Below are 25,780 nucleotides of genomic sequence, written 5' to 3' on the forward strand. Positions count from 1 at the left end.
TTGTGGGAGTGCCCCCAGGCGCTGGGCCTCACCTCTCCCCGGGGGGAGAAGCAGTGGTGGGGGTCCAGGGGGAGCGGTAGGGCCCTTTATGGACCTGGCCTTCCCCTGGAGCTCCTGTAGCCCTAGGACCTGTACCCTGCTGGTGCCTGAGCACTGCTGGAGCAGAGGGGAGCTGCGGTGGGACAGGGACGAGGCTTTGGTCCCTGTGCACAGGAGGGGGCAGCTTGGCCAACCCCCAGGGTGAGCTCTGCACTGCCTCCCCTGGGCTGGGGACAGCACGGACCTGGGCCCAGCACAGCCGTGGGGCCTGGTTGCACCTTTGCTAAGGAAGCTCTGTGCAGATGTGCCTGTCCCTGATCATGACTAATTTGCACCTTGTTATCACTACAGTCCCCCACTCACTGTTATTTATTCTCCAGGTTCTGTCTCCTTGCTCTGTAACTGTATATACTGTTCATTGGAATAATAAATGTGTGTGTGTATGTGTGTGTGTGGCTGGGGGGGAGCGGTGGGCTCAGGGTTAAGCTGGAGCCATCCTTTGGACACAGCACAAACACCACCACAGCCATTCTATAAAAGCAGATGTAATAAATACCTCCAGCCCAGCCTGGGCTTGGCTTCAGCCCCTGTGCACCTGCAGCCCCGCTTCAGGCTCCGAGTTCAGCTCCTGGGGGACTGAGTCCGTGCAGGTCCGGTCCTGGGAGGCTGATGGCAGAGTGGGGCCAGGGCTGGTTCCAGCAGCAGTGGGGTCCTCACCGCAGGCAGCCGGGGTGCTGGGGGGGGCCGGGGGCTCCCGCACGCAGACATAGGTGGTCCAGGGCCCGCACACCACTGCCTCCGCCCGCAGCCCCTCGGTCACCAGGTGCTCGATGCGCCGGGGCCGGTCGGAGCTGGCCTCGTCCCCGTGTCCCAGCTGCCCGTATTTACCTGCAGACGGCAGTGGGGCCATGTGTGGCCCTGGGGCCTCTGCCCCTGAGGGTGCTTGGGGGAGGGAATGTGAGAGCATCCGGTACAAGTGGCTCTGGGAGGGAGCACAAGTGCTCTGCTCTGAAACCTCGTGGCAATGAAATCCCAGACTGGTTGGAAGGGACCTCAAAGCTCCTCCAGCTCCAGCCCCTGCCACGGGCAGGGACCCCTTCCACTGGAGCAGCTTGCTCCAAGCCCCTGTGTCCGACCTGGCCTCAAACACTGCCAGGGATGGGGCAGCCACAGCTTCTCCAGGCACCCTGTGCCAGCGCCTCAGCACCCTCCCAGGGAAGAGCTTCTGCCTAAGAGCTCATCTCAGTCTCCCCTCGGGCAGGTTCAAGCCATTCCCTTGGCCTGTCCCTACATCCCTTGTCCCAAGCCCCTCTCCAGGTTTCCTGCAGCCCCTTCAGGCACTGGAGCTGCTCTCAGGTCTCCCCTTCAGGAGCCTTCTCCAGGCTGCCCCAGCCCAGCTCTCTCAGCCTGGCTCCAGAGCAGAGCTGCTCCAGCCCTCGCAGCAGCTCCGTGGCCTCCTCTGGCCTTGCTCCAACAGCTCCACGTCCTCCTTATGCCCATTTAAGAACCAAGAGCAGTCAATGGTAGGGAAGCACAAAACAAAAGCTGGTCCGGGGGGGTTTTACCGTCCCAGAGGCATCGCTTACCCCAGCCCCAGGTGTAGAGCTCGCCGCCTCCTGCAGCCAGGACAGTGACCGTCACCCGGTGCCCGCAGCACGGGACCCGCAGCCCCCCTGCCCCGGCACTCACGTGTGACAGCGGCCGTGTGCCGGGACCCGCAGCTGACCTCGCTGACCTCGGCCTCCTGCGGCAGGTCCAGCAGCGCCGGCAGTGCCTGGATGGAGATGAACGTGGCGGGCTCGGCCGCCGGCTGCTCCTGGCACGGGCTCAGCGCCGCAGCCCCTGCAAGTGCCGACCTTCAGCTGGCGCCGCAGCCCGCACCCAGCAGCACCCTCGGCAGCACCCTCACCTGCTCCCGCGTCCTCGCCCTGTGCCCGCTCCTCAGCCAACGCCTTGCAGGGCAGAGCCAACTGCCCCGACTCGTTCCAGCCCCACATGTAGAGGTCTCCTGCCTCTGCGGGGAGGGGGGAGCAGTCAGGCTCAGCCCTGAGCGCCCCTCTGCTGCTCAGGGGCTCCCACACCGGGGCCCTGCAGGCCGCAGCCCCTCACCGCTGACGCTGGCCGAATGCCACCCGCCCGCTGCCACGGCCCCCATGGGCACCCCGGCCAGCGCCTCCACCAGCCGCGGCTGCGCCTCCGACTCCAGCGTCCCGTGCCCGAGCTGCCCGTGCCTGCGGGAACACACGGACACAGACAGGACCCACCCCCCCCACAGCCCTCAGCTCCCGGCCCCACCGTGAGCCCACGGTCCTGAACCCTGCTGCCGCCAGCCCCGGTCCCCTGGGGCCCCCATCGTGGCCATATCCCAATGGGGCTGGTGGGGGCTCACGGCCCCTGCTTGCAGCACCGTGCCTGAGACAGGTCTGCACTGCTGTACCGCTGCTGCGGCCAACGGCACTGCTCTGAACTGGTAAATGTGCTCACGAGGAGGTCTCTCCATCACTGAGCTCATCCGGGCTGTGCTGAGCCAGTGACCGGCAGCGCGGTGTCCCCATAGTGCAAGCTGCACGCCGGGACTGGGATGGGACACTGTGCCTGCAGCTCCTGGCACCGGGCAGGCTGGTGCTGCCCAGCACAAGGATCAGCATCCTGAGAGCCCAGTTACAGACTGGGCTGGTGGTGAGCAAGGGGGACAGAACACACCAGGGGCTTCAGTTGTCAGAGCTGCTCCCAGAGCAGAAAGAGCTGGATGCGGCTGTGAAAGTAAAATAAACAGCTCAGCCCCATTCAGCACACGAATGTGGCCCTGGGGAGCGTCAGTGGCAGGACAGGATGCCAAAACCCTGCTGATGCCATGATGCTGGAAAGGCTTCTCCCTTTGCTTCATGGGAATGGCAAAGATGCACCGGGCTGGACCTCCTGGCATGGCTGAGACCCACAGCCAGCAGGCAGCAAAGGGCTGGCAGCAGAGGGGAAGGGGTTCCAGGCGCTCCCTGACTGAAAAGGGAAAGGGACTATGAAGGCTTGAGCAGGGCTAGCCAACGGCTGTTACCAAGGGGCTGTTACCCAGAGGGGCTGTTACTGAGGAGCTGTTACTGAGGAGCTGTTACCCAGAGGTGCTGTTACCCAGAGGGGCTGTTACTGAGGGGCTGTTACTGAGGAGCTGTTACCCAGAGGTGCTGTTACCCAGAGGGGCTGTTACTGAGGGGCTGTTACCCAGAGGTGCTGTTACCCAGAGGGGGTGCTGTTACCCAGAGGGGCTGTTACTGAGGGGCTGTTACTGAGGAGCTGTTACCCAGAGGGGCTGTTACTGAGGGGCTGTTACCCAGAGGTGCTGTTACCCAGAGGGGCTGTTACTGAGGGGCTGTTACTGAGGAGCTGTTACCCAGAGGGGCTGTTACTGAGGGGCTGTTACTGAGGAGCTGTTACCCAGAGGGGCTGTTACTGAGGGGCTGTTACCCAGAGGTGCTGTTACCCAGAGGGGCTGTTACTGAGGGGCTGTTACTGAGGAGCTGTTACCCAGAGGTGCTGTTACCCAGAGGGGCTGTTACCCAGAGGTGCTGTTACCCAGAGGGGCTGTTACTGAGGGGCTGTTACTGAGGAGCTGTTACCCAGAGGGGCTGTTACCCAGAGGGGCTGTTACCCAGAGGTGCTGTTACCCAGAGGGGCTGTTACTGAGGGGCTGTTACTGAGGAGCTGTTACCCAGAGGGGCTGTTACTGAGGGGCTGTTACCCAGAGGTGCTGTTACCCAGAGGGGCTGTTACTGAGGGGCTGTTACTGAGGGGCTGTTACCCAGAGGTGCTGTTACCCAGAGGGGCTGTTACTGAGGGGCTGTTACTGAGGAGCTGTTACCCAGAGGTGCTGTTACCCAGAGGGGCTGTTACTGAGGGGCTGTTACACGGCATCGGGACATGTGAGAGGATTCTCAGCCTTGCCAAATAAGCAAAGCTTAACCACGGCATTCAGCTTTTCAAAACAATCCTAGAACACCCGCTCACAAGTGTGGAATCCTTTCCTCTGAAGGGAAAGCAGGAAGGAGACAACGCAGTGTCCGCAACTGCAACAGCCGCTGCTTTAAACTGAGCATGATGTTTGCCATGAGGAGCTGCAGGCCAAGCCCCAGTCACCAAAAGCAAACGCTCCCGAGCCAGTGGGGAACACCACGGGAGGGTGACGGGCAGCTCTGCTGCCTGCGACCGCCTGCTGGGGGTTAGGGGGGATGTGTGGGTTCTGTGTATTCCACAAGTAGCAAAGAAAGCATGTTCCACCCTGTGAATGTGAACAGCTAACAGATCCTGTCACCCACTGTGACACAGCGTTCCTGCCCACAGCACGGGCAGGAAGCAGCACCGTGCTGGCAAATGCACACCCACAGCTCGGCCTCGGAGCAACGGCAGCAGCAGGAATCGCTGGATAGAGGGGCAGGATGGGCTGGAGCCATGCCCTCCTCTGCTGGGAAAACAGTGGACATGGGGCCACATGTGCAGACACAGCCCCCAAACTGTTCACCGCATCCAAGTGCAACTGGGGGCAAGTGGAACGGGTTGGACGCTTTTCCCAAGGGGTTTACTCCCCTCCTGTGGGGCTGTAGCAGAGGAACCCTGCACTGAAGTGTTGACAAACAGCACCAACCTCCATTGCAGAAACAAACAGTTGGGGTTTTTGTGGAGCAGGAAGAGAGGGATCATAGAACCACACAACCCCAGCCTGCTTTGGGTTGGAAGGGACCTTAAAGCTCCTCCAGCTCCAACCCCTGCCATGGGCAGGGACCCCTTCCACTGGAGCAGCTTGCTCCAAGCCCCTGTGTCCAACCTGGCCTCGAGCACTGCCAGGGATGGGGCAGCCACAGCTTCTCTGGGCACCCTGTGCCAGCGCCTCAGCACCCTCACAGGGAAGAGCTTCTGCCTAAGAGCTCATCTCAGTCTCCCCTCGGGCTGGTTAAAGCCATTCCCCTTGGCCTGTCCCTACAGGCCCTTGTCCCAGGCCCCTCTCCAGGTTTCTTGTAGCCCCTTTAGGAGCTGAGCCCTGCGCTGTGAAGGATGAGGTGAGGCACAGATGCAGTTCCTGGCCATCCTTTGCCCCTGGGAAGGAGATGTTTGTGCTGAGCTGATGGACCAACAACCTCAGCTGGGCACCCAGTGAAGGTGAAGCAACCCCACAGCACCCAGAGAACCTGAGACTAGAAGAGAGGCAGGCCCAGGAAAGTGCATTATAGAATAAAAACCTGGGGGCTGCAAGTGAGCTGCAAACTGCACATCACTGTGTGACAGGCTGATGGGGCAGACCCCAAACCTCCAGCTGTGTTACACTCGGTACCACACCCCATAAGGAGAATACCTGCCACCACCCTGCATGTACAGTGCCGGGCAGTGCAGGAGCAGCGCTGCAAGACCAGGTAGAAGGGTTATGTGCCCGGCAGCAAAACCGGGACAAACAACGAACAGCAAGCACCTGGGACAACACACCAGTCCCTCCATCATGCTACTGGCCTAAAGACATGGTGTGAGAGAGCCGAAATGGGGGGACAGGCTTGAGCCCCAGTATTGGGACACAGCTGCACCCCCATCTTCATCCCTGAGGCACCCACGCCCCATCCCTAGCACCGAGGACAGACCTGCAAACTCACCCTCAGTGCAGGAGGGAGGGAAGTGCTGTAACTCAACAGTAGTTGTATGTAACTGAAATGACTTCAAAGTTATTAATCCTAGCTCAGTAATTATGTGTAGCACCAGGGACAGCAATAGGACCACAAAGCCACGAGTGATGTTCGCTCCTCAGTTACACTACTGGTCGTGTCAGCACTTTACTGGATTATTTTAGCCCCTTGATGAGTCCACACTACAGAAACCTGAACCCGTTTGTTTTGTGCCTACAGCTACTGGCGGCTCAGACCCTGAGGTGAGTGACCCCAACACCAACATCCTCTCACCTACACCCCCACAGTCCTTCCTGTAAGCCCCCCATCATCCCTGTTGCACCTCCCCATCATGGGGTAATGCACTCAGCATCCATCCCCACATGCATCCCTGCCCCAGCTTTCCCCCAGCCCCTACGTCCTTAACCTCAGACCCACGTACCACGTACCTTTTGCCTGTGCTGCCTCCCTTCTCCTGCACCCCCATATCCCCCTTGCACTCTCGTATTCCACCTGCACCTCCGTATCCCTCCCTGCATCCCCATAGCCCCCCCGCACCCCCCCATCCCTCGCACGGTTCCCACAGGGTGGAAGCCGCCCCCCGCACCCTCCCGCGCTCACCTGCCGCCGCCCCACGCGTGGAGCTCCCCGCTGGCACCCAGCACCAGGACGTGCTCGCTGCCGAGCGCCAGCCGCCGGGCGCGCAGCCCCGCGGGCAGGGCGCTGTAGAACGGCGGCCGCGGCGTCGCGAAGCCCCCGGGCAGCAGCGGCAGCGGGTGCCAGGGGGGGCCCCGCGGCAGGGCCCGGCTCCAGGAGGGCGCCCGGAGCCCCGCACCCCTCCGCCAGGCCCGCGCCGCCGTCGCGCCCCGCAGCACCAGGTGGGTCTCGGAGGGCAGCGCCTCGCACCAGCCCCGCAGCCGCCGCCGCCGCCCCGCGCTCCGCACCTCCAGCCCCGCGCCTGCGGGACCGGGACGTCAGGGGGAACCGGGGCCGGGGAACGGGGTCAGCCCGGGGGAGTGGGAGCAGAACCTCGGGGGACCGGAGCGGGGGGACCGGAGAGGGGGGCATCCCGGGGTATCAGCGGTACTGGGGAGAAGGGAGCATCCCATAGGGCAGGAGGGCATCCCGGGGCTCGGGGGGGTAGAGCAGCATCCTCGGGGTACCGGGGCTGGGAGTGAGGACAGGGACATCCCGGACGGACTGGCGCCGCAGGGGGACGGGGGATCCGTCCCGTGCATCCGGCACCGCGGAGGCAACGGGGAACGGGAAACCCCGGGGAGCCGGCGCCATGGGAGGTGGAGGGTCCCTCCCGGGGGCCCGGGATCAGGACAGACCGAGGGGACCGGCACGGGGAGGAAGCGGGCGGGCCGGGGGCAGCACCGGGCGGGCGCTCACCGGTCTCCACGACCACGTAGCTCCAGGCGGGCCACACGCGGCGGATCCCCCCCGGGCCCGGCTCCAGCCGCCGCGGGCCAAGGCCCGGGCTCGGCTCCCCCGCAGCCTCCTCCGTGCTGAAACCGAAGACGAGCCACGAGCAGCGCGGAGCCGCCATTGCAGGAGTCGGGGGGGAGGCGGAGGTACCGGGGGGCGGTACCGGGAGGCGGCACCGGGGGCGGCGCGGCGGCGGAGGGAGGGACAGAGGCCGGGCCGTGGTCCAAGAGCAGCTTTAGTGCGGTGTCACCGGGCGGACCTGCCGCCGTGCCGGGCTCAGCCGCGCGGGGGCCCGCGCCTGGCCGGTCCTCCCGGTTAAGGCAGACGGTGGCAAAGGCGGCGGTGATCCCCATCGTCCTCCCCTCGCCCCGGGGCACCGGCCAGGTGCGGGACGCCCCGGAGCAGCGCGTGCGGCAGCGAGTGCGGGCAGCCCCGGGCATCAGGACTGCTCCGGGTTGGGCTTGATGAGGCCGTAAGCCACGGCCTGAGCCAGGCTCTCCTTGGCCGCCTGCGCCACGCGCGGCTTCTCCTTGTCCTTGGCCAGCACCGAGAGGATCTCCAGCACCTCGCTGGCCATGAGCTGCTCAGCCACCTCCCGCCCAGCCGCCACCATGTTCATCACCACCACGGCCCCGCGGTGCTGCAGCTCCACGCTGGTGCTCAGCAGCAGCGCCTGCAGGATCTCCAGCCAGTGCACTGTCTGCAGGGCGGCAGGAGCCCTCAGCACTGCCCCCCGCACCCCGCCAGTGCTCGGTCAGGCTCGGGGCAGGACAGGCTGTCCTGGCTCCCAGGGGAGGAAACATGGGTCACCGGTGCTCCCCGGGTCCCCCAGCCCACCGCGGGGCACTCACCACCTGGGGGATCCGCTTGCAGATGGGGGGGTGCAGGGCCGTCAGCATGGCCAGCGTTCCCGAGGCCGCCCGACGCAGCTTCTCGTCCTCCTCCCCGCTGTACAGCACCATCAGCTTCAGCCGGTCACTGTCCTCAGCCAGGAACAGCTCCTGCACCTGCGGAGGAGGAGGAGGGTGGGTGGGATGTGGGAGACCAGGAGCCCAGCGGACACCCGGCCCGGCCCTCACCTCCCTGCTCATGGCCATGTTGCACATGCATTCCGTTGCAGCCAGCCGGATCAGCTCGTGCTCCTCAAACATGTACCCCTCGATCATGGGCACAGCCTTCTCCTTCAGGATCTTCTGCCTGCAGCAGGGCAATCGTGAGCGCTCCCGGCCCAGGGCAGCACACTGCCGGGATGGACAGGCCCCCGCCACCCCCTAGGCTCAGCCCAGCTCCACTGCCCCTACCGCAGCCTCTCGCTGATGCCAGCCAGGTTGGTCAATGCCATCAGCCCCTCGAAGTTCTCCAGGCCTGTGCGCTGAAGGTGCAGAAGACTCACCAGGGGCCGGACCACCTCATAGATCTGTGGAGAGCAGCGCAGGGCTCAAACCCTGAGCAAGGGACCGGGGCTGTGCCCGTGGAACTAGGGGTACCAGGGGGAGCCTTGAGCCCAGCCTGAGGGCACAGCTGCTCCCATGGTCAGGCCTAGGCCATCAGGACTTTGTGGGCAACACCAGGGTCTTCCACCTCCTGCTCCCCAGGGAAGGATAAAGCCATTCCAGCAGTTACGACAGTGCAGATCCCACCTTGGATCAACAGCCCTGGAGCTGCTGAGCCCTTTCCCAGTGGGCTGAGCCAAAAGCCCAGGCCCACTGCTGCTCCCACATGAGCCCCTGCTGTGGCCCTGCTCCCACCGCCTGCCCACACAGGGCCCCTGCCCAGCAGCCCCAGCCCCAGCCCACGCTCACCCGCTCTCCAGGGAAGGCCATCTCTGGGTTGGAGGTGATGGTGATCTTCGCCAGGGCCTGCGCTGCCTTGGTCTGCCCCACCTCGGTGCCCTCCAGGGACAGCGGGATGAGAGCCTGCAGGCAGAGGCAGAGCAGCAGTGCTGCAGCTGGTTCATCACGGCCCCAGCACGGTGCCCCCCGCTGCAGAGCCAGCCCTGCCCAGAGCCCACCACAGGCTGCAGCACAGCAGGGCTGACCCTCACCTTGCCTCCTCCCTGCGCAACCACACCGCCCCGGTCCTCCGCCTCCTCCACCAGCGCCAGGAACACTCTGGGGGCAGAGCGGGAGCAGCTGGAGCACCCAGACACCCGCAGCGGGCACAGGCTGCACCAGACCACAGACGTCCCCTTTCTTCTCCCAGGAGCTTGCATTGCCCACAGGCACAGGAGGCTGCAGCAGGACACCAGCAGCCTCTGGACCCAGCTCCCTCTCTGCCACCCCCCAGCTCGCCCATACCTGGAGATCAGCTCCCGGCAGGAGTTGGTGAGCGCCGGGTTCTCACTCTTCACCATGCAGGCCAGAGCCGACACCACCCCAGCCGTCAGCAGCTTCCGCACCCGGCGCTTCACAAAGTCGGGCTTGTCCTGGCCCAGAGGCAGGGTCAGCGCTCAGCTCGCTGCCACTCACCTGCTGCCATCCTCTGCGAGGTCCCCAGCCTCACCCCTGAAGGCCTCAGGGACACCCTGTCCCCCTCAGGATGCCGGGATCTGCCCCACTGCGTGCTCCCGAGACGCGCCGTGCCCTGCCCACCTTGGGGTGCTGCTCTGGGATGTGCTGCTTGGCATACTTGGCCAGCTCCAGCATCTGGGGGTCTGGCTCCTCATGGTCGTAGCTGTTGGTGCAGTTCACCAGGGTGGAGGCGACAGCGTAGAGCACGCTCCTGTCCTCCGACTGCAGGGGTAACAGGGCGCCCATCACACCCACCATGGAGAGGACAGGACAGGACAGGCCTCGAGCCCACCCAGCACCACACGCCGCTTCCACACTCCCCAGCCCCCGAGCGTGAGCCCCACCACCCCGGAGCACGTTTCCGCAGCGCAGGGAGCCCTCCGCAGCGCCGGCACGCACCTTGGCCAGCTGGAACATGGCCTGCATCGCCGCCTTGTCCTCCACAAACTCCTCCTTGACGTCGGCGTCGAAGGTGAGGTAGGCCAGGCCCTCCACAGCCCAGCGCCGTGTGCCCACGTCCATTGCCTCGTTGCAGAGCCACCTGCAAGGGGCCGTGAGCGCGGCTGCGGCCCCCCCGCCCCCCACTCCCTGCCCCCCTACTCACTTGCGGCACTGCTTGGCCAGCTTCAGCGTGGAGCCCTCGGCAAACTGCTTCATGCTGAAGTCGGTGCCTCCGGCAGAGCCCAGCTTGCAGAGCCCCTGCAGCCAGGAGCAGCGCCCGTGAGCCCCGCGGCACCGGGGGCACAGCGCTGCGGACCCAGGCCCTGCAGCCGCAGCCAGCAGCAGCCACGGGGTGCTCACCACCAGCGCCCGGATGCGGATGCTGTCCCTCTCGCTGTGCTTGTAGATTTCCTTGAGCAGGCTGACGCCGTTGGCGGTGATGAAGGAAGCGCGCTTGGCCTTGTCGGCAGCGTGGATCAGCGCCTCCACCGCTACCAGCTGGTGGGCCTCGCGCACCGAGGCGCAGAGGGACAGGATGCCGTCCATGATCCCCTCCAGCTCCAGCACCCTGTTCCCAGCGTCCGAGGGGCCCTGCAGCAGGCACGACACTGTCTGGATGGCCCGCAGCTTCCCCACCAGCTCCTGCCCCTCGAACCAGCTCCTGTGCAGCGAGAACACCGGGGGGGGGGGTAAGGCTGATGCATCCCACTGCCTCCGGCCACACACAGCCCCAGCTGCTGAACCCAGCACAGCCGGTCACTGGTGGAACTTACAACCTGCTTTTACCACTGAGAGCAAAAACGTTTGGTGTAGGGGTGCTGCTGCATGCGACCAAGCCCCATTTGCCCCGGGGACGCCCAGGCTCACCTCACGTAGTCCTTGCACAAGTGGTGGAAGTTTTCCCTCTCAGCATCACATTTCAGGTCATCGTAAAGTTTGCTCAGCAGCACCGAGGCGCTCATCCGAGTGTTCTCCGTCACGGGCAGGCTGCCCGGGCTGCCACACACTGTGCTTCCCACCTCCAGGATCTTCTTCAGGCCTAGGAGAAGGCGAGGACACACACCTCAGCGCTGGCAGGCACCCCGAGGCAAAGGGGTGCGAAGCCTGGCGGGACGCTGCGGGCTCCTCTGCTCACCCTGGTCGATCACCCACAGGCTCATGCTGTTGTTGGTCTCCTTTGGTGACTTCCTGGGCACGACCTTGATGAGCAGGTTGAGGGCATTGTCCCGGCCGTGCGCAGAGGCCCCTTCCAGAGCTAGCAGCTCCAGGAGGTGCTTGATCAGCAGTTTCAGGTCCTTGGAGGAATCTTCCAGAAGAGACAGTGCCCAGCAGTGAGCACCCCCAGCACAGCCCTCACCCTACCATGGCAGGGCTGGCAGGAGATGCTGCCATGACCAAGGGCTCCCGAATTCCAGCTCAACCTCACATTAACCCTGGGCCAGAGCCCTGGCTCTGCAGCAGGCAGCACTCACCCAGCACCACCGCGTCCTCCTTGCCACGGAAGTCCTTCTGCAGCCCCTCCTTCAGGGAGTCGAACATCACGTGCAGAAGGTTGCAGGCAGCCAGGGAAACCTGCTCGTGCTCCACACCCAGCACCGCCGAGAGGCGAGGGGCCCCCAGCTCCGCCAGGATGGCTGTGGTCTGCAAGTACCAGCACAGGTGTCAGCTGGAGACCTGGGGGAAGCCATGGTGCTTCCCAGCACCTCACTGGGACAGTTCCAAGTTACAACAAGGCTCTCACAACCTCAGGCCTGGCAGGTGACAGCCCAGAGCTCCTGTGCTCGGCAGGGCTGGAGGCAGAGGCCAGTGACACTCCCCTGCCTGTCACACTCCGCAGCCTCCCCGGCACCCATTTCCCCTGTCACACACGAGAGCTGAGCTATGGTAGGACCTACCCGGGAGCGGTGCCCGGAGCACAGCCCCACCAGCGTGCGCAGGGCCGCCAGCATCAGGTCAGCCTTGGCCGTGTCGAGCAGCTGCGTCAGCAGCCGCACACCATCACTTTGGAAGATCTTCTCTGCTCCGGCCTCCTCTCGCGCCAGCACGATCAGGTTCTGCGCAGCCTGGGAAGAGAGAGTCGTGTCTGAAGGCAGCCACCCAACAGAGCATTCCCCAGGGAGCACGCTGTGATGGTGGGAAGCCCATCCTCAACCCAGCAGCATTCAGCCAACCCCTTCCTCCCCCCCCTCGCCTTTCAGCCAAGCCTCCGCTCCCCAGAGCTCAAACCTTTTGCTTCTTGTCCGCATCATTTTCTTCAAAATCCAGCAAGATCTGGAACATCTGCTCTACCTTTGAGTCCGTGCAGGACATGGTTTTCATCTGAGACAGAGCAGAAAGAGCAGTTCAGCCCTCACCGTCTCCCTCAGCCCACCCATCCATGGGGCAGCCCCCACGCTGCCTCCCCGCTCACCTTCTCATGCATGCTGCTGCCCAGGGCGCGCAGGGCCTCCTGGAAGGCCTTGTTCTTGGGCTCCAGGCTCAGGCACCGCTGCAGGTCACTGACAGCCTGGTCCAGGCGGCCCAGCTTCTGCAGCGCCTGGCTGCGGCGGAACAGCGCCTTCACGTCCCGGCCGTCCGCTTCGATGGCTGCAGGGAGAGGGGGGTCCTTCGCAAAGGCCCCGGGCTGCTCCTGCTCCCCAGTGCCCACGCAGGCAGTGCACAGGGGCCGGTCGCCTGCTAGCCACCACCGACAGTACCTTTAGACGCGTCAGCCTCCGCCTTGGCGTAGTCCTCCTGCAGAGACAGAGAATCAGCGAGAGGAAAATGCCCGATGCGCTGCCCGTGAGCCCTCGCTCAGTCTGGCCTGGTGTGGGCAGGGGCAGCACCCACGGCTTTACAGAGGAGAGCTGGGAAAGGATTGTGAATTTGGAAGATGGGAACAGAGTCCAGGGGACAGTGAGCCAGCCCAGCAGGACATCATATCCTTCCCCAGACACAACCCTCATGGGGTTCCCAAGTAGCCCTATGGCCCCCGATGGTTCTCAAGTGCTCCTGGTCCACTAGAGCCCCTGAAGTTCCTTGTGCTTCCCTCCTGCCTCAGAGACAGTCCCACAGTGGGAGATCAGAGATGCTGTGACTGTGGGCAGAGCAGCCCGGAGCACACACCCAGCACAGGCATGGACAGGAGCACCCCGTCCTGGCCCCGAGAGCCCACCCGGGATGCGGGGCAGCCCGGGACAGCAGGGAGGGCCGGGAGGAAAGGTGAGCAGAGAGCACGCCAGGCAGTGCCCTGCCCGGACACCCGGGCACCCAGCCTGGGACCGCCAGGGCCTTCCTCCGGCGGGAGGAGGCGCCGACGAGGGCGGAGGGGCCGGGCAGCCCCGACAGGCTGGGGCGGCCGGGCAGGTCCCCGCAGCGCCCGGTGCCGCGCCCGCCGCGCTCTCACCAGCTTCAGGTAGCAGGCGGCGCGGTTGCGGTGCAGCACGGCCCGCTCCGGCCCGGCCTCGCACAGGCTCAGCGCCTCGGTGTAGGCGGCGAGGGCAGCGGCGTGGTCCCCCGCCTGGAACTGCGCGTTGCCCCGCTCCCGCAGCTGCCCCGCCGTCACCTGCCGACGGGCACCGGCTGGGACGGGCGCGCCGGGGCACGGGCGCGGCACCGGCTCCGCAAGGGCGGCAGCCCCGGGACACGGCCCCGCTACCACCGCCTGTCCCCGGACGGGCCCTGGGCGCCGGCCGCCATCGCACCGGGCACCGGCAGCCGGGCCCTCCGGCGCTGCTCCCTTCCAACCCCCCCCGGTACAGCCGCCCCCCACAGCAGCCAGCCGCAGTCCCGTTCCGCCCGGTCCTGCCCCCGTGCTATCTGTCTTGTTCCCTCCCGTCCCGTCTCGTTCCCGTTCCATCCCACCTGTCCCGTCCCGTCTCGTTCCCCTCTCCTCCCGTTCCCGTTCCATCCCATCCTGTCCCCTCCCCTCCCGTCTCGTTCCCGTTCCATCCCATCCCATCCTGTCCCCTCCCGTCCCCGCTCCGTCTTGTTCCCATCCCCTTCCGTTCCCGTCCCGGTTCCCGTCCCGCGCTCCCACCGCCACCGCCTCCATCGCGCCCGTGACGTCTCTGCCGATCGCCCGGGGAACGCGGACGCCACCTCCCGTGTCACGGGACGGGGATGGGGCGGGGGGGGGGCGGGAGGAGGATGTAGCGCCCCCCCGCGGCCCGGCGGTGCCGGTACCGACCACGTGCGACCTCGTGGGGGGTGTGTGTGTGGGGGGGGGTGTGGGGGGGGGGGGGGGGGGTGGGGTGGTGTGTGGGGGGTGTGTGTGTGTGTGTGTGTGTTGGGGGGGTGTATGTGTGTGTTGGGGGGTGGGTGGGTGGGTGTGGGGGTGTGTGTGTGTGTGTGTGTGTGTGTGTGTGTGTGTGGTGTGTGTGTGTGTGTGTGTGTGTGTGTGTGTGTGTGTGTGTGTGTGTGTATGTGTGTGTGTGTGTGTGTGTGTGTCTGTGTGTGTGTGTGTGTGTGTGTGTGTGTGTGTGTGGGTGTGTATGTGTGTGTATGTGTGTGTGTGTGTGGGGTGGGTGGGTGGGTGTGGGGGTGTATGTGTGTGTTGAGTGTGTGTGTGTGAGGGGGTGTGGGTGTTGGGGTGTGGGTGTGTGTGTTGGGGGGGGTGTGTGTGTGTTGAGGTGTGTGTGTGTGTGTGTGTGTGTGTGTGTGTTGGGGGGTGTGTGTGTGTGTTGGGGGGTGTGTGTGTGTGTTGGGGGGTGTGTGTGTGTGTTGGGGGTGTGTGTGTGTGTTTGTGTGTGTGTGGTGGGGGGGAGGGGGGCGTGTGTCCCTCACCCCCCCCCCCCCCGCACCCCAGAAGCCCTCCCCCCGCAACCCCTCCCACCCCCCTCAGCAGCCCCGCCCGGGAGCCCCGCTGCCGCGGGGCTGCGGGGTGCGGGACCGGAGCCGGTGCCCCCCCGGGAGGCTGCTGGGCAGGCGGCGGCCAAGGGGCCGGAGGCGGCCGAGGCGGCAGTGCCGGGTGCGGTAGAAATGGACGAGGTCGATGGCCATGAGGAGGAGGATGAGGAGCCCGTAGAGCCCCACGAAGGGCAGCGCCAGGGGGTTTCTGCAGGAGGGGGCACCTCAGGACAGGGCAGGCATGGCCCCACCAGCACAGCGGCACCCCGTGGTGGGAGGGCACGGCTGGGGCCGGCTCTGGGTTCCAGGCTGGCGGGGCAGACCCATGTGCCAGCCACCATGGGGAGCCCAGGGCCCACGCTGCCCCCGGCCCCGGTCCACACAGCCCTGCTCACCGGAGGAGGTCGGGGGTGGCCAGGCTGGAGAGGTTCACCCCGGTGAGGGCCTCCAGGGCTCCCTGGGAGCAGCAGGACTTGAGCGTGCGCGGGCCGGGGCGGCAGCAGTAGCGGTGCCCGGCAGGGTCTGTCAGCCGCGGGCAGTAGAAGCCGGGGTGGTAGCGGCCGTCGGGGCCCGCGTAGCCCTCGCAGAGGTGCAGGTTCTGCACCGAGCCTGCAGTGAGGAGCCACGGCTCAGGTCCCGCTGCGGGTGCGGCAAAGGCTCCCCCCTGCCCTGAGGGGGTCGGGGTGCCGGCAGCCGGCACCGTGCTGGTGGCAGCTCCAGCGATGTGACCCTTCCAGAGCTGGGTTGGGCTGGGCTGGGAGCGCCCCGGCCCCATGGGAGCCCCCGGCTCAGCCCTGGGCTGGGCTCAGGTCGCAGCTGAGAACGGTCTCACCAGGCACTGCCTCGTGTGTGCCGTGCTCTCTGGTGCTCGCCCTGACCCTGGCAGGGGCAAACGTGGGTGAGGGGGGTGATGGCGGCAGATGGGAGGGGAAAGGCCCAGGTCAGCTCCGGTCTCCCCGTGCTGATCCCCTCCTGTCCCCACCACCCCACAGCGTGGGGTCAGCTCTTCTCGCCCCACAGTTGTGCTGTGCAGGGGCCAACCCCACCACCAACCCCCCCAGTGCGGATTCCTGCACCCCGGCACAGACCCAGGCTCCAGCACGGGCTGGCGAGAGCAGCCCTCAAGGGGCACGGCCCCAGCAGGGATGGGGAGGAGGCGTTCAGGGAGCGGGGCTGTACCTGTCCCGCAGAGGCCGGGGCACAGCGCCATGGCAAGGAGCAGCCGGAGCAGGAGCCCACCCAGCATCTTCCCGGCTGACCCTGAGCAGCAGCAGGTCTGGCTCCGGGGAAGGCAGAAACCACAGCCCCTCCTCTCCCGCCTCCATCACGGCCCATCAAGAGCCACTTGGAGCCATTAGAGCCTCCTGCACTCGATGCCCGTTCCACAGGGACCAGGGCGGGAGGCGGGAGCATCACTAATGAGCTTCTCGGGGGCCAAGAGCAGACAGGAGGCACCTTCCACATCGGGCACTGGGGCCATGGGTGCCGGCTGGGCACCTCAGCCTGGCTGGGGATCCCGGTGCTGCAGGCGAGAGCGGCAGGTGAGGCTGGACCATGGCAGGCTGTGCTGCAGCCCCTCCACAGCCCAGCCCCGGCAGACCCTGTGCCGCAGTCTGGCCCCCCGCCAGCCGTGCCATTAGCCAGGCTCCGGCACAGCCCCGGCAGCACACTGTGCCAGGGTAGGGCTGTGCTCCCCTGCTCCCCAGCACAAGCTATGCACCAGGCCCGGGTCTTGCCCCATGCCTGGCTGGCCAAGGATGCAAGGGGCTGAGCTGCCGGGGTCCATCTGCACTGGTCCATGCTCTCTGCTCATCCTCAGGGCTGTGCCCATGGGCTATGGTTTGTGGGCTATGCTGGAGGCTGTGCGGGAAACCAAGACAGAGCTTATCCAGCACCACGTCCTCGCCCGACTCTCCCTGGGCTCCCCTCAGCAGTAATGAGCCCCAGAGGGGCCCGAGGAGTGCAGCAGCCCCTGTGTCCCCACAGCAACCGGGAGGATGCTCCTGGTGACGTGGCTTCCCGCAGCCCCTGGGACACTGCAGACCAGTGGCCAGGCTCTTCGGGCACCAGAGCATCTCCCGACAGCGCACTGTGCCCACCCTCCCCTGCAACCAGCTAGAGAACCACGAACCAGACACAGACCAGAGCCCTTGGAAACAGCCTCATGTTTCCCACAAGCTCCAGTGAGCTCCATCTCCAGTCCACAGCACCTCCGTGGCCAGCAGCTCTGGCCCCACCGCGCTGCCCCGGGAGCTGGGGGAGCCCGGCACGGACGGGCCCTGCCCCAGGGCCCCGCGGTTGCAGCCGTGTGGGGGCAGCAGGGCAGCCGTGCCCATCGTGCCGGTACTGCAGAGCCCGTGGCCTCGATGCGCAGCCCGTCACCTCTGACACCCGCCTGAGAGCACAGGGCGGAGAAATGAGAGGGCAGCAGCGTCTGCAACCCGGCACCTCCTGCCCAGCGCCCGCCCGGGGCTGCCGGCCCGGCCCCTGCGAGCCGTGCCGGTGCTGCCGCGCTGCTCCCCTCCTGCTCCGGGAGGCGCTACCCCAGGCGGATGCGGAAAGTGGCGATTTCCATGGGGTCCAGGTGGATGTTGGTGCTGTTGGAGGCCGTGCCCAGGGGGTACATCAACGTCAGCGAGGTGGGCTGCAGGGAGCCCACCTCCAGCCCCTGGAACAGGCTGCCCAGCGCCAGCTACGGAGAGGAGGGAGAAGGGCGGGTGGGTTGCGGCGCCCGGCAGTGAAGCACCATGCACGTGTGACAGCAGTCGGTTTGTGCCCCCCTCCCCCCCACCCAGGGCACCACAATGACCCACCCCGGGCTCTGCCCTTCCTTACAGGATGGACTGCATTGGGATGCAGGGCTCATGGAAGGTTCCAGACCCAACATCCTCCAGCTGTGCCTGTGCAAGGGCCAGAGCAGGGCTGCACTGGCACTCTTGAGCAGCCACTGTGCGACAATGGTGCTGAGGGACCTGGGCCCCCTCCTGCATGAGCAGAGGATGCAGCAGGCCAGCCTGGGACCCCAGCCTGGCTCTGACCCAGCAGCATGTGGAGGCATCAGCCTGGTCCTACCTTGCCCTGGCTGGTGGTACAGTTAAACCCCAGGTTCTTGGCCTCCAGGCTGCAGTCAAAGCCTTTGCGGTGCAGGATCAGGGCTGCCTCTGCCGAGGGCAGCGATTCATCCTGCTGGGGAGCCAGGGATGAGGCGTGATGCTGGGGACAGTGGGTACAAGCCCCGCCCCGGAGCACAGCTCACCTCTGCCTGCAGCATTCGCAGGTTAAGGATGTGGAAGTCGCAGGGGAGGGTGGTGGAAAGGGGCGTGAAGGAGCGCAGGGGTGGTGGGGCCGGCTTCTCCTGGGCCACGGGCATGACCAGGGCCTCGGCATTCAGGTGCACGGACGTGATGTGGCTGAGCAGCGAGGGGAAGCTGATCGGGCGCCCGTCCTGTGCCTGCCAGAGAGCACAGGGCTCAGCGCCAGCCAGGGGAGCTGCGGGGCCAGGCACAGCCTCGACACAGCCCCTGCAGCAGCAGTGGCCAGCAGCGGGCACCCAGAGCTGCTCCCACCTGGGCACGAGCACCCTCCCCAGCAGCAGTGGCCAGGCCACAGACCTGGCTAGGGTTGTGCTAGCAGCTACTGCACGAGACAAGGAGAGACAGCGGGGCCAGGCCGGCCGTTACCTCTGGGCTGCCAGTCCTGGCGCCGGGGAAGCCCAAGGCTTTAAACATGGAGGCCAGCGTGGAAAAGAAGCTGGAGCTCTGAGTGGGTGATGTGGCGCATGCACAAGGAGCAGTGAGGGGATGGGACAAGAACACCCTGATTATGAGGGCACTGCGGCTCCACAGGGACCCCGCTGCATGGTCCCAACCTCCCCGTGTCCCTCCATGCAGTGCCAGTATGATGGCTGGGAGGGCCATGGAGCAGCAGGGGATGAGACCCTGCTCCATCCCAGAGCAGGGCTGGGCGCAGCACACCCAGCCCCGCTCTGCAGCCGCAGCCCATGCACCTGGCTGGCAGCGGTGCGGCGCTCCAGGAGGATGCGGAACCGGTTGCATGTCCGCTTGTTGTCCTTCAGCCCCTGGCCCAGGCCCCGGTTGTCATCCTGTATGAGGCGCCGGTCCAGGATGACCTCGAGCTGGCCTGCAGGGAGCGGGTCCCAGCATGGGCTTTAGCAGGAACCGGCCATGGCCCGGCTGGGGCGCCCCGGAGGCAGCAGGGCCAGGGCTGCCTGTGCCCAGCCCGCAGCAGCCTCCTCCCCAGCACCCTCTGCCAGGGCAGCCCCCAAGGCACAGCCCCATGGCCGCCTCACCACTGCCGAGGCTGGAGACGCCCAGGGCCTGGGCTGTGTGCAGCGTCAGGCGGCTCTGCCTGTCCTGGATGTAGGCCATGGTGGGCATGGGGTAGAAGTTGGCCTGGAGCGGCAGCTTCCGCTGGTACCTGCGGGGCTGGATCTGCCGCAGGGCAGAGCTCAGTGCCTGGAGGTGGCTCTGGCCATGCCCGGTGCCAGGGCACTGTCCCCCTGTGGGCAGTGGCCTTCCCTCGCCGGGCCGCCCCATACCTGGAAGCCATTGAGGTCCGTGAAGAAGGTGTCTTCACTGTCGATGTCAGTGCTGAAGCGCAGGGCCAGCTCCATGTTGATCTGGTCACGGATGTCCACCAGACAAGATACGTCCAGGGACAGCCCCTCCACCCCTGGGGACAGGCAATGAGGGGCTGAGCCCCACAGGCAGCATTGCCCAGCACCCTTGGGCCACCAGCCTCCCTACACGGCCTCACACTGTCTCACCTGGGACGTTGTAAAGCCGCACCACAGTCTGGACATGCTGGTAGTAGCTGGCGACCTCAGAGAAGAGGGGTCCCTCCGTCACCCGCACCACTGGGAGGTCATTGGGGGCATAGGGCTGGGGGGAAAGAGCTGCGCTGAGGCTGCTGCCTGCAGGACTCCCATGTGGCTGCTGCCTGCAGGACTCCCATGTGGCTGCTGCCTGCAGGACTCCCATGTGGTTGCCAAACGGCTCACAGAGGTGCCCTCTGTACCTTGGCCTCGCCGTCAGGCAGGAAGAGGTAGGCTCCGCTTTTGTCCTTGGAGGCCCTGGTGCCATAGACGAGGAACTCGCTGCTCACCCTCTGCTCCCGCTCCTCCCCAGCTCGGCGGATGCTCTGCGGGGTGTGAGCCGGCACAGGGTGAGCGCTCTGCGCACGGGGCAGTGCTGTGCCCCTTGGCCCCGGCACGGCCCTGCACTCGCCTGCAGCAGGCCCGAGCGTCCGGAGAAGCAGGCCCGCAGGTGCTGGTTCTCCAGGCAGACGTCCTCGGCGCCGGCCGGGAGCACGTGCACGGGCACCGGCTCCTGCCTGCGCATGGGCAGGTTGAGGCCGGGCAGGTAGAGGCGCACGGAGGACTGGAGCGCGGCGTGGCCCTCGAAGGACTTGTGCAGCTGCAGCACTCGCAGCCCCAGTGCGGGCAGGCGGGCCAGGACAGACACCTGCGGGGGCACGGGGCCGTGAGCCGGCGCCATGGGACACGCGGGCTGTGGGCTGGGCAAAGACCTGGCCCGCACCTGGGGAGCCTCTGCTGGGGGGGTTGGCATGGGGGGACTGAGGGCTCGTGAGCAGCGGAGCTCGTGCTGTGGTGCAGGGACACGTGGTGCCACAGAGCTATGGGGTCACCGTGCAGGATGGGGGGCTGGCACACACGGGCTATGCAGGATGAGGGTGGGGGTGAGCAGGGCTCTGGGGCACCCCATACCTGGTAGATGTCGGGCACTGTGTCAGTGTCGGAGCCCCAGTGTGCGCTGAGCTGGGCAGGCAGGGGCTGCCCCTCCTCGGAGAGCACCCGCACGTGCGGGGAGTTCACCAGCACCCGCACCACGCTCAGGCGCTCCTGCTCCAGCGGGTTGAACACCACCAGGAACCTGTGGAGCGGCACACAGGGATGGCCACCCCAGCCCCACAGCATCCCAGGTGCCCCACACCACCCACCCACTCTTCACAACATCCCAGGCACCCATTCAGTGCCTCCCCACAGCCTGCAGAGCAAGGCGCAGACCCTACCGGGGTGAGACGTCCACTTTGACCACTGTTCTCTCAGGGAGGGAGTCCTGGCTGGGGCGCGTGTCATCCTGGGGAGAGGAGCGGTCAGCGCTGGGGTGCACTCACCCTGCCCCTGGGTCCCCACTGGGTGGGCAGGCAGGGCTGTGCTCCCCAGGGGCACAGGGATCACTTCCCCAGCATGGTCCCGTGAGCTGGGGCACAGGAGCTAGGGGCCAGGGGGCTGCTCACCATGCTGAGGAAGGGAGCAGCAGGGTCGTGGTGGTAGGTGTCCTTGTCCCCCAGCACAAGGTAATGTGCAGCGTTGATGATGATGTGCTTGAGGTTCGTGAGGGAGTGGAGCAGCCTGGGACACAGGCAGTGAGCCACACAGACCGTCCTCCCATCTCCCAGCATCCCCACAACACAAACGCAGACTGGCTTGGGTTGGAAGGAACCTTAAAGCCCACCCAGCTCCAACCCCTGACATGAGCAGGGACCCCTTCCACTGGAGCAGCTTGCTCCAAGCCCCTGTGTCCAACCTGCCCTTGAGCACTGCCAGGGATGGGGCAGCCACAGCTTCTCTGGGCACCCTGTGCCAGCGCCTCAGCACCCTCACAGGGAAGAGCTTCTGCCTAAGAGCTCAGCTCAGTCTCCCCTCCGGCAGGTTCGAGCCATTCCCCTTGGCCTGCCCCTAAAGGCCCTTGGCCAAACCCCTCTCCAGGTTTCCTGTACCCCCTTTAGCCACCTCCGGCAGGAGAGGAGCTCATACCCCACACCCTGCTCCCAGCCCTGTGCACACCAACCCCCACCTGAGACAGGCCCCTCCGGCTGCGCCCCGTCCCCCTCACGCACCGGACTCCGTAGTCAACAGCCACAGCCTCCTTGGCGGTACCGGTGATGGCATCGTGGTGCTGGAAGAGGGCCAGGTTGCGGCGGGCATTGCTCAGCAGCGCATAGTCAGAGAGTGGATACGTGCCGTCAGCACCAGCGCGGCGGGCATGGGCGAGCGCCAGGCTGAACAGGATCTCTGCGCCCCTGCGCAGGGACAGAGGCTCTGAGCGTCCCTGCCCTGGCCCCCTGAGAGGAGGAGCGGCCAGTCCAGCCTGTGTGCTCCATGCAGGGGGCCTTGGCCCCAGGAGGACAAGCCAGGGTGGTACACGTTGCCCTGGGGCAGGATGAACGTTTGGCACTCCCTTGACCATGCCTGAGCCACCCCCAGCACGTTGGTGGCTCTGGTGCAGACCAGGGGCTCCCAGGGCTCCCAGTGCTGCCTGGCCAACCCTTGCCCACACCCCCTGCACCCAGCCCCTGCCCCGGAGCCCTGCCTGCTCCCCCTCACCGGAGATGGGCCTCCAGCACCCGGTCCAGGCTCTTGTAGAAAGGCCGGGAGGTGTAGTAGCCCGTCCAGTAGTGATCCTCCCGGTCCGCATAAGAGAAGAAATCCCCACTCAGCACCGGGAACCCCGGCGGCTTCATCCCCGGCACGATGCCCACCTTCTTGTACAGGGCATCAAAGTAGTCAGAGAGAGTCCCAAACTGCGCCTGCAGGACAGCACATGCAGCCCTCAGCACGACAGGGAACCACCACGGCTCCTGCAGCTGGGGGCTCCCACCACCCCTCCCAGCACTGCGAACCTGGACGTGCAGGTTGGGCTGGGAGTTGAGGAAGTCAAAGATGCGCTGGTAGTTGAGGAACTGGGCATCCCACTCCTGCGGCTTGTCGTAGCGGAAGTCATCTCCCAGGGGCACCAGCAGCACCTTGCTGCGGTACAGCTTGGACTTCTTGCGGTACTGGTCCAGCAAGAGCTGGGCTCTGCCATGGGGGCCAGGTTGTGAAGCTGGCTCGTGGGCTCAGAGCCACTTCCCCTGCCCTGCAGCACTCACCGCTCTGCCACGTTGGCCTCGGTGATGGCTCGGGGAGGCACCTTCCACGGGCAGTTGATCCGGCCACCCGGCAAGCGCTTGAAGTCAAACTGGCAGCAGATCTTGGGGTCTGGCCCACAGGTGTGGGGTACGTCGTAGCTGTAGAAGGGCATCATGTGGCAGAAGATGTCAGTGCTGGAGTCTGTATCTGCAGGACCAAGGACAGATGAGCAACAGCAACGGCTCTCCCTTTGTCTCCCAGACACAGCTGCTGTGGTGGTACAGACACGGCACACAGGCTCACTGCTCGGAGCCCAGAGAGCACAGCAGCCTGCACGGGCGCAGTCTGGGAGTCACCCTGGGGTTGTTCCGCAGGGCAAAACCGCTGCAGAGCAGAGACATCGCCTCCCGGTGCTCAGCTCTCCATCCGCATGGGAAAACAGTTGGAAACTGTTCCCTGCTGCCACCCACCCCAGCAGGGCCCCCCCTCTACCATCACTCCCCAGCAGCCCCTCACCCCACGTCTGTCTCCACATGAACTCCAGGTTCTGGGTGGCAGCAAAGTGCTTCTTGATGGCGTAGTGCACACGCTGGATGAGCATGCCCGTCAGGTTGGAGCGCTTCAGCAGGTAGGGCATGGTGGAGCTGTGCCCAAAGGGGTCCACGGCCCAGCCTGACCGCGGCGTCACACCTGGGGGCACAGAGACCCTTCAGCCCCACACCGGCCGGCCCTCTGCCCCTCCAGCCCAGCACCCTGCCCTGCTCTCACCAATGTTCTTCTCCAGCCACTGGTGCCCCTCGATGAGCTGGTCGATCATGGCAAAGTAGTGGGAATTGGCCTCATCAGGCATCACCCAGCCACCCGTCACCATCTCCAGCTGCCCGTTGCCAACCAGCCTGCAAGGGGGACACACAATGTGGCATCAGCTCCAGGCTGAGCCCTGCGGTGAGCTTGGGGCCCTCCTGCAGCCCCACTACCACTGGCTGCTGTGCCCCACTGTCCCCACACACACAGACAGACAGGCAGACAGACATTCTTCCACAGCAATACACTGACCAAGGCCCGAGCCAGAGCTCATCCCCACACAAACCAACATCCTCTGCTGTACCCCACAGGCCCTGTCCCCTCTGTCCTCCATCTCCAGCCCTCCTGGAACAGGGGGCTGACAAGGGGGCTCTCTCCCACTGCACAACCCTGCTCTCCAGGTCTCTCCAGCTGGCACTGCTCAGGTTCTGCAGCAGTGCTCGCATGCTCAGGGTTACAGCACCCTGCCTCTGGGCAGAGGCCGTGCAGCCCTACCTCCGCACCACAGCCCGCTTCTGGGCACTGATGTTATCCCACCACTTGGAAAAGAAAGAGATCTCGGACCAGATGAAGCGCCGGCGTGGGTCCTCCTGCATCTTCAGCACCATGCTGTTGAGGATGTGCTGCGTCTGGTCGTAGTAGTACTTGTCGAAGGTCTTGATCCAGCCTGCCAGCACAGGTTGGGGGTCACTGCGCGGGGCCCAGCCCTTCCCCACCAGCAGTGTGTGGCAACGCTGGCCCTTCCCCAGCCCTGCCCACCTTCACCGGCTGCTCACCAGGGTCGTTGTGGGAGTGCGGCACCACAAACACCTGCAGGGGCTCAGCATCCCACTCGTTGGGCTCGTAGGTGATGTCAAAGCCCTGCTTCCACACACCGCCATCCTGGTTGTCAAAGGGCAGCAGGGAGTACACAGCCAGCATCTGCCAGGGGGGAGACAGGGCTCAGGGCGGACACTGGATTGAGAGACACCCAACTGCGTAGGGCCAGGAGCCCCTGGACCCCGTGGTGTGGACACCCTCGTGCTAGCAGAGATGGGCCCTCACCTGCAGGTCTGGGCTCTGGCCCTTGCTCCCCAGGGCAAACTGGCAGTCCTGTGGGGAGACGGAGAGGAAGCTCGGGCGGCTCTCGGGAGGCAGCACCCAGGAGCCATTGGATGTGTGGTGGGGTAGCGCCGGCTGCCCCTCCGCATGGGCTGTCAGCTCTAGCACCGAGTCTTTGATGTGGCTGATGATCTCGTGGTTCTCCTCCAGCAGCTGCTCCAGCTGCTCAATGCGGTTCTGCAGCACCGAGATCTGGCTCTGGAGACACAGACACCGCGGTGAGAGCCTCGGGTGCCCTCTGCCAGGTGCGTCCCGGCCCCCGTGTCACTGACAGCAGCAGGGAAGGAGCCCTGGCCCCCGCCAGCCCCGGCCCCACCGCTCACCCTGGGGAAGTTGCCTCCGCTCTGGTGGCGAGCGGGGTCGTGCTGCACCCGGTCCAGCATCAGGTAGAGGGAGAAGACGGCCACGCAGAAGATGGCAGCTCCGCACACCGTCACCTGCTTCTTCAGCTTCATCCCGAGGGCCGCAGGGACGGACCTGCAGCGGGGCAGACGGGACGGTGCCTCTGCCAGCGCGGCCGGAGGCAGGACGGGGCTCCGGGGACAGGGGCCGGGACAGACCGGGCCGGGACGCTGCCTGCTGCTCCGCGGACCCGGCTGAGCCCTGCCGCGGCGATGGTGCCCGTGCCCGTGCCCTGCACAACCTGGCCCCCGCCGACACCTTCCCCCTCGCCCCCCCCCCCCCCCCCCCCCCCCCCCGCGCCCTACTTCGCTTAATCCGGACCCGGTATTTACAGCCCGGGCTGGGGCCGCCGCGGGGCTGGGGCCGGGGCACGGGACGGGGCCAAGGACGGGGCCGGCGCAGGCCGCGGCGCCGCTGAGCCGAGCCGAGCCGGGCTGGGCTGGGCAGCCCGGGGCCTCCGCGCCAGCGCCGGCACGAGGGGGCTGCGCGGCCGCTCCGCTCTTACCCTGGGAGGCTCCGCGGCCGGCCCCGGGTCCTCACATCGCCCGCCCCGGGCCCGCAGCCGCCGCGGCCGGGATGGGCCAGGCCCCGCCCGCAGCTCCGCCCGCCCGGCCCCGGGCCCGGCCCCGGCCCCGGCCCCGAGGGAGGCGGCTCCGCCGGCAGCGCAGCGGGGAGGGCCCCTAGCGCCTGGGGCA

The 25,780-nt window shown here is 66.2% G+C and overlaps 4 protein-coding genes across 10 annotated transcripts; all 4 read right to left on the reverse strand.

Moving 5' to 3' along the window:
• Positions 1-568: 568 nt before the first annotated feature.
• RCCD1 (RCC1 domain containing 1) lies at positions 569-7,237 on the reverse strand. The gene is made up of 7 exons (XM_057422717.1): positions 7,071-7,237; positions 6,297-6,633; positions 2,149-2,270; positions 1,949-2,053; positions 1,729-1,881; positions 1,626-1,655; positions 569-927 (listed from the first exon to the last, which is right to left on the reverse strand). Exons 1-7 carry the CDS (start codon positions 7,225-7,227, stop codon positions 620-622), a joined length of 1,212 nt encoding a protein of 403 aa, XP_057278700.1. The 5' UTR covers positions 7,228-7,237; the 3' UTR covers positions 569-619.
• A 267-nt stretch (positions 7,238-7,504) lies between these two features.
• UNC45A (unc-45 myosin chaperone A) lies at positions 7,505-12,945 on the reverse strand. Of its 2 annotated transcripts, none has more exons than XM_057422698.1 (18): positions 12,754-12,941; positions 12,468-12,643; positions 12,284-12,376; positions 11,953-12,120; positions 11,530-11,698; positions 11,193-11,363; positions 10,925-11,096; positions 10,418-10,718; positions 10,221-10,315; positions 10,016-10,157; positions 9,698-9,838; positions 9,404-9,531; positions 9,151-9,217; positions 8,909-9,022; positions 8,408-8,523; positions 8,186-8,303; positions 7,958-8,113; positions 7,505-7,806 (listed from the first exon to the last, which is right to left on the reverse strand). In XM_057422698.1, the coding sequence occupies exons 2-18, from the start codon at positions 12,477-12,479 to the stop codon at positions 7,546-7,548; spliced, it is 2,424 nt and encodes an 807-aa protein (XP_057278681.1). In that variant the 5' UTR covers positions 12,480-12,643; positions 12,754-12,941; the 3' UTR covers positions 7,505-7,545. The 2 variants fall into 2 exon arrangements, 1 of the variants encoding a protein (XP_057278681.1); XR_008973969.1 differs by having other exon boundaries at positions 7,676-7,806; positions 7,958-8,112; positions 8,189-8,303; positions 12,754-12,945.
• Positions 12,946-14,875: 1,930 nt separating this feature from the next.
• On the reverse strand, positions 14,876-17,252 carry LOC130606418 (protein shisa-like-1). Its single transcript, XM_057422735.1, has 3 exons — positions 16,064-17,252; positions 15,280-15,493; positions 14,876-15,092 (listed from the first exon to the last, which is right to left on the reverse strand). The coding sequence occupies exons 1-3, from the start codon at positions 16,128-16,130 to the stop codon at positions 14,876-14,878; spliced, it is 498 nt and encodes a 165-aa protein (XP_057278718.1). The 5' UTR covers positions 16,131-17,252.
• Positions 17,253-17,333: 81 nt separating this feature from the next.
• On the reverse strand, positions 17,334-25,269 carry MAN2A2 (mannosidase alpha class 2A member 2). 6 transcript variants are annotated; one of them, XM_057422670.1, is made up of 23 exons: positions 25,007-25,267; positions 24,792-24,881; positions 24,627-24,674; positions 24,359-24,503; positions 24,078-24,249; positions 23,547-23,674; positions 23,295-23,468; positions 22,799-22,985; positions 22,550-22,727; positions 22,254-22,456; positions 21,767-21,949; positions 21,164-21,278; positions 20,936-21,003; positions 20,631-20,796; positions 20,131-20,367; positions 19,922-20,044; positions 19,671-19,785; positions 19,443-19,576; positions 19,194-19,335; positions 18,891-19,024; positions 18,141-18,335; positions 17,957-18,070; positions 17,334-17,576 (listed from the first exon to the last, which is right to left on the reverse strand). In XM_057422670.1, the coding sequence occupies exons 1-23, from the start codon at positions 25,136-25,138 to the stop codon at positions 17,424-17,426; spliced, it is 3,336 nt and encodes a 1,111-aa protein (XP_057278653.1). In that variant the 5' UTR covers positions 25,139-25,267; the 3' UTR covers positions 17,334-17,423. The 6 variants fall into 6 exon arrangements, with proteins under 6 accessions (XP_057278653.1, XP_057278652.1, XP_057278650.1 ...); XM_057422669.1 differs by having other exon boundaries at positions 17,957-18,067; positions 24,627-24,881; XM_057422667.1 differs by having other exon boundaries at positions 24,627-24,881.
• Positions 25,270-25,780: the final 511 nt, after the last annotated feature.

The sequence above is a fragment of the Pezoporus wallicus genome, unplaced genomic scaffold, assembly GCF_028554395.1.
Source record: "Pezoporus wallicus isolate ANWC-B61680 ecotype Strahan unplaced genomic scaffold, APGP_CSIRO_Pwel_v1 contig_13178, whole genome shotgun sequence".
NCBI classification, from domain to species: domain Eukaryota; kingdom Metazoa; phylum Chordata; class Aves; order Psittaciformes; family Psittacidae; genus Pezoporus; species Pezoporus wallicus.

Coding starts and splice junctions, on each gene's coding strand:
- RCCD1 (XM_057422717.1), bottom strand. CDS start 7,227: ATGGCGGCTCCGCGCTGCTCGTGGCTCGTCTTCGGTTTCAGCACGGAG. Junction 2,271..6,296: donor CACGCGTGGGGCGGCGGCAG/GTGAGCGCGGGA, acceptor GTGTTCCCGCAG/GCACGGGCAGCTCGGGCACG. Junction 2,054..2,148: donor GCATTCGGCCAGCGTCAGCG/GTGAGGGGCTGC, acceptor CCCTCCCCGCAG/AGGCAGGAGACCTCTACATG.
- UNC45A (XM_057422698.1), bottom strand. Junction 11,364..11,529: donor GGAGGACGCGGTGGTGCTGG/GTGAGTGCTGCC, acceptor CTCTTCTGGAAG/ATTCCTCCAAGGACCTGAAA. Junction 9,023..9,150: donor TTGCGCAGGGAGGAGGCAAG/GTGAGGGTCAGC, acceptor CTCTGCCTGCAG/GCTCTCATCCCGCTGTCCCT.
- LOC130606418 (XM_057422735.1), bottom strand. CDS start 16,130: ATGCTGGGTGGGCTCCTGCTCCGGCTGCTCCTTGCCATGGCGCTGTGC. Junction 15,494..16,063: donor CCCCGGCCTCTGCGGGACAG/GTACAGCCCCGC, acceptor TCCTCACTGCAG/GCTCGGTGCAGAACCTGCAC. Junction 15,093..15,279: donor GCCACCCCCGACCTCCTCCG/GTGAGCAGGGCT, acceptor CCCCTCCTGCAG/AAACCCCCTGGCGCTGCCCT.
- MAN2A2 (XM_057422667.1), bottom strand. CDS start 25,138: ATGAAGCTGAAGAAGCAGGTGACGGTGTGCGGAGCTGCCATCTTCTGC. Junction 21,279..21,766: donor GCTGTTGACTACGGAGTCCG/GTGCGTGAGGGG, acceptor CCTGTGTCCCAG/GCTGCTCCACTCCCTCACGA. Junction 20,368..20,630: donor CAGTGCCCGACATCTACCAG/GTATGGGGTGCC, acceptor GTGCCCCCGCAG/GTGTCTGTCCTGGCCCGCCT.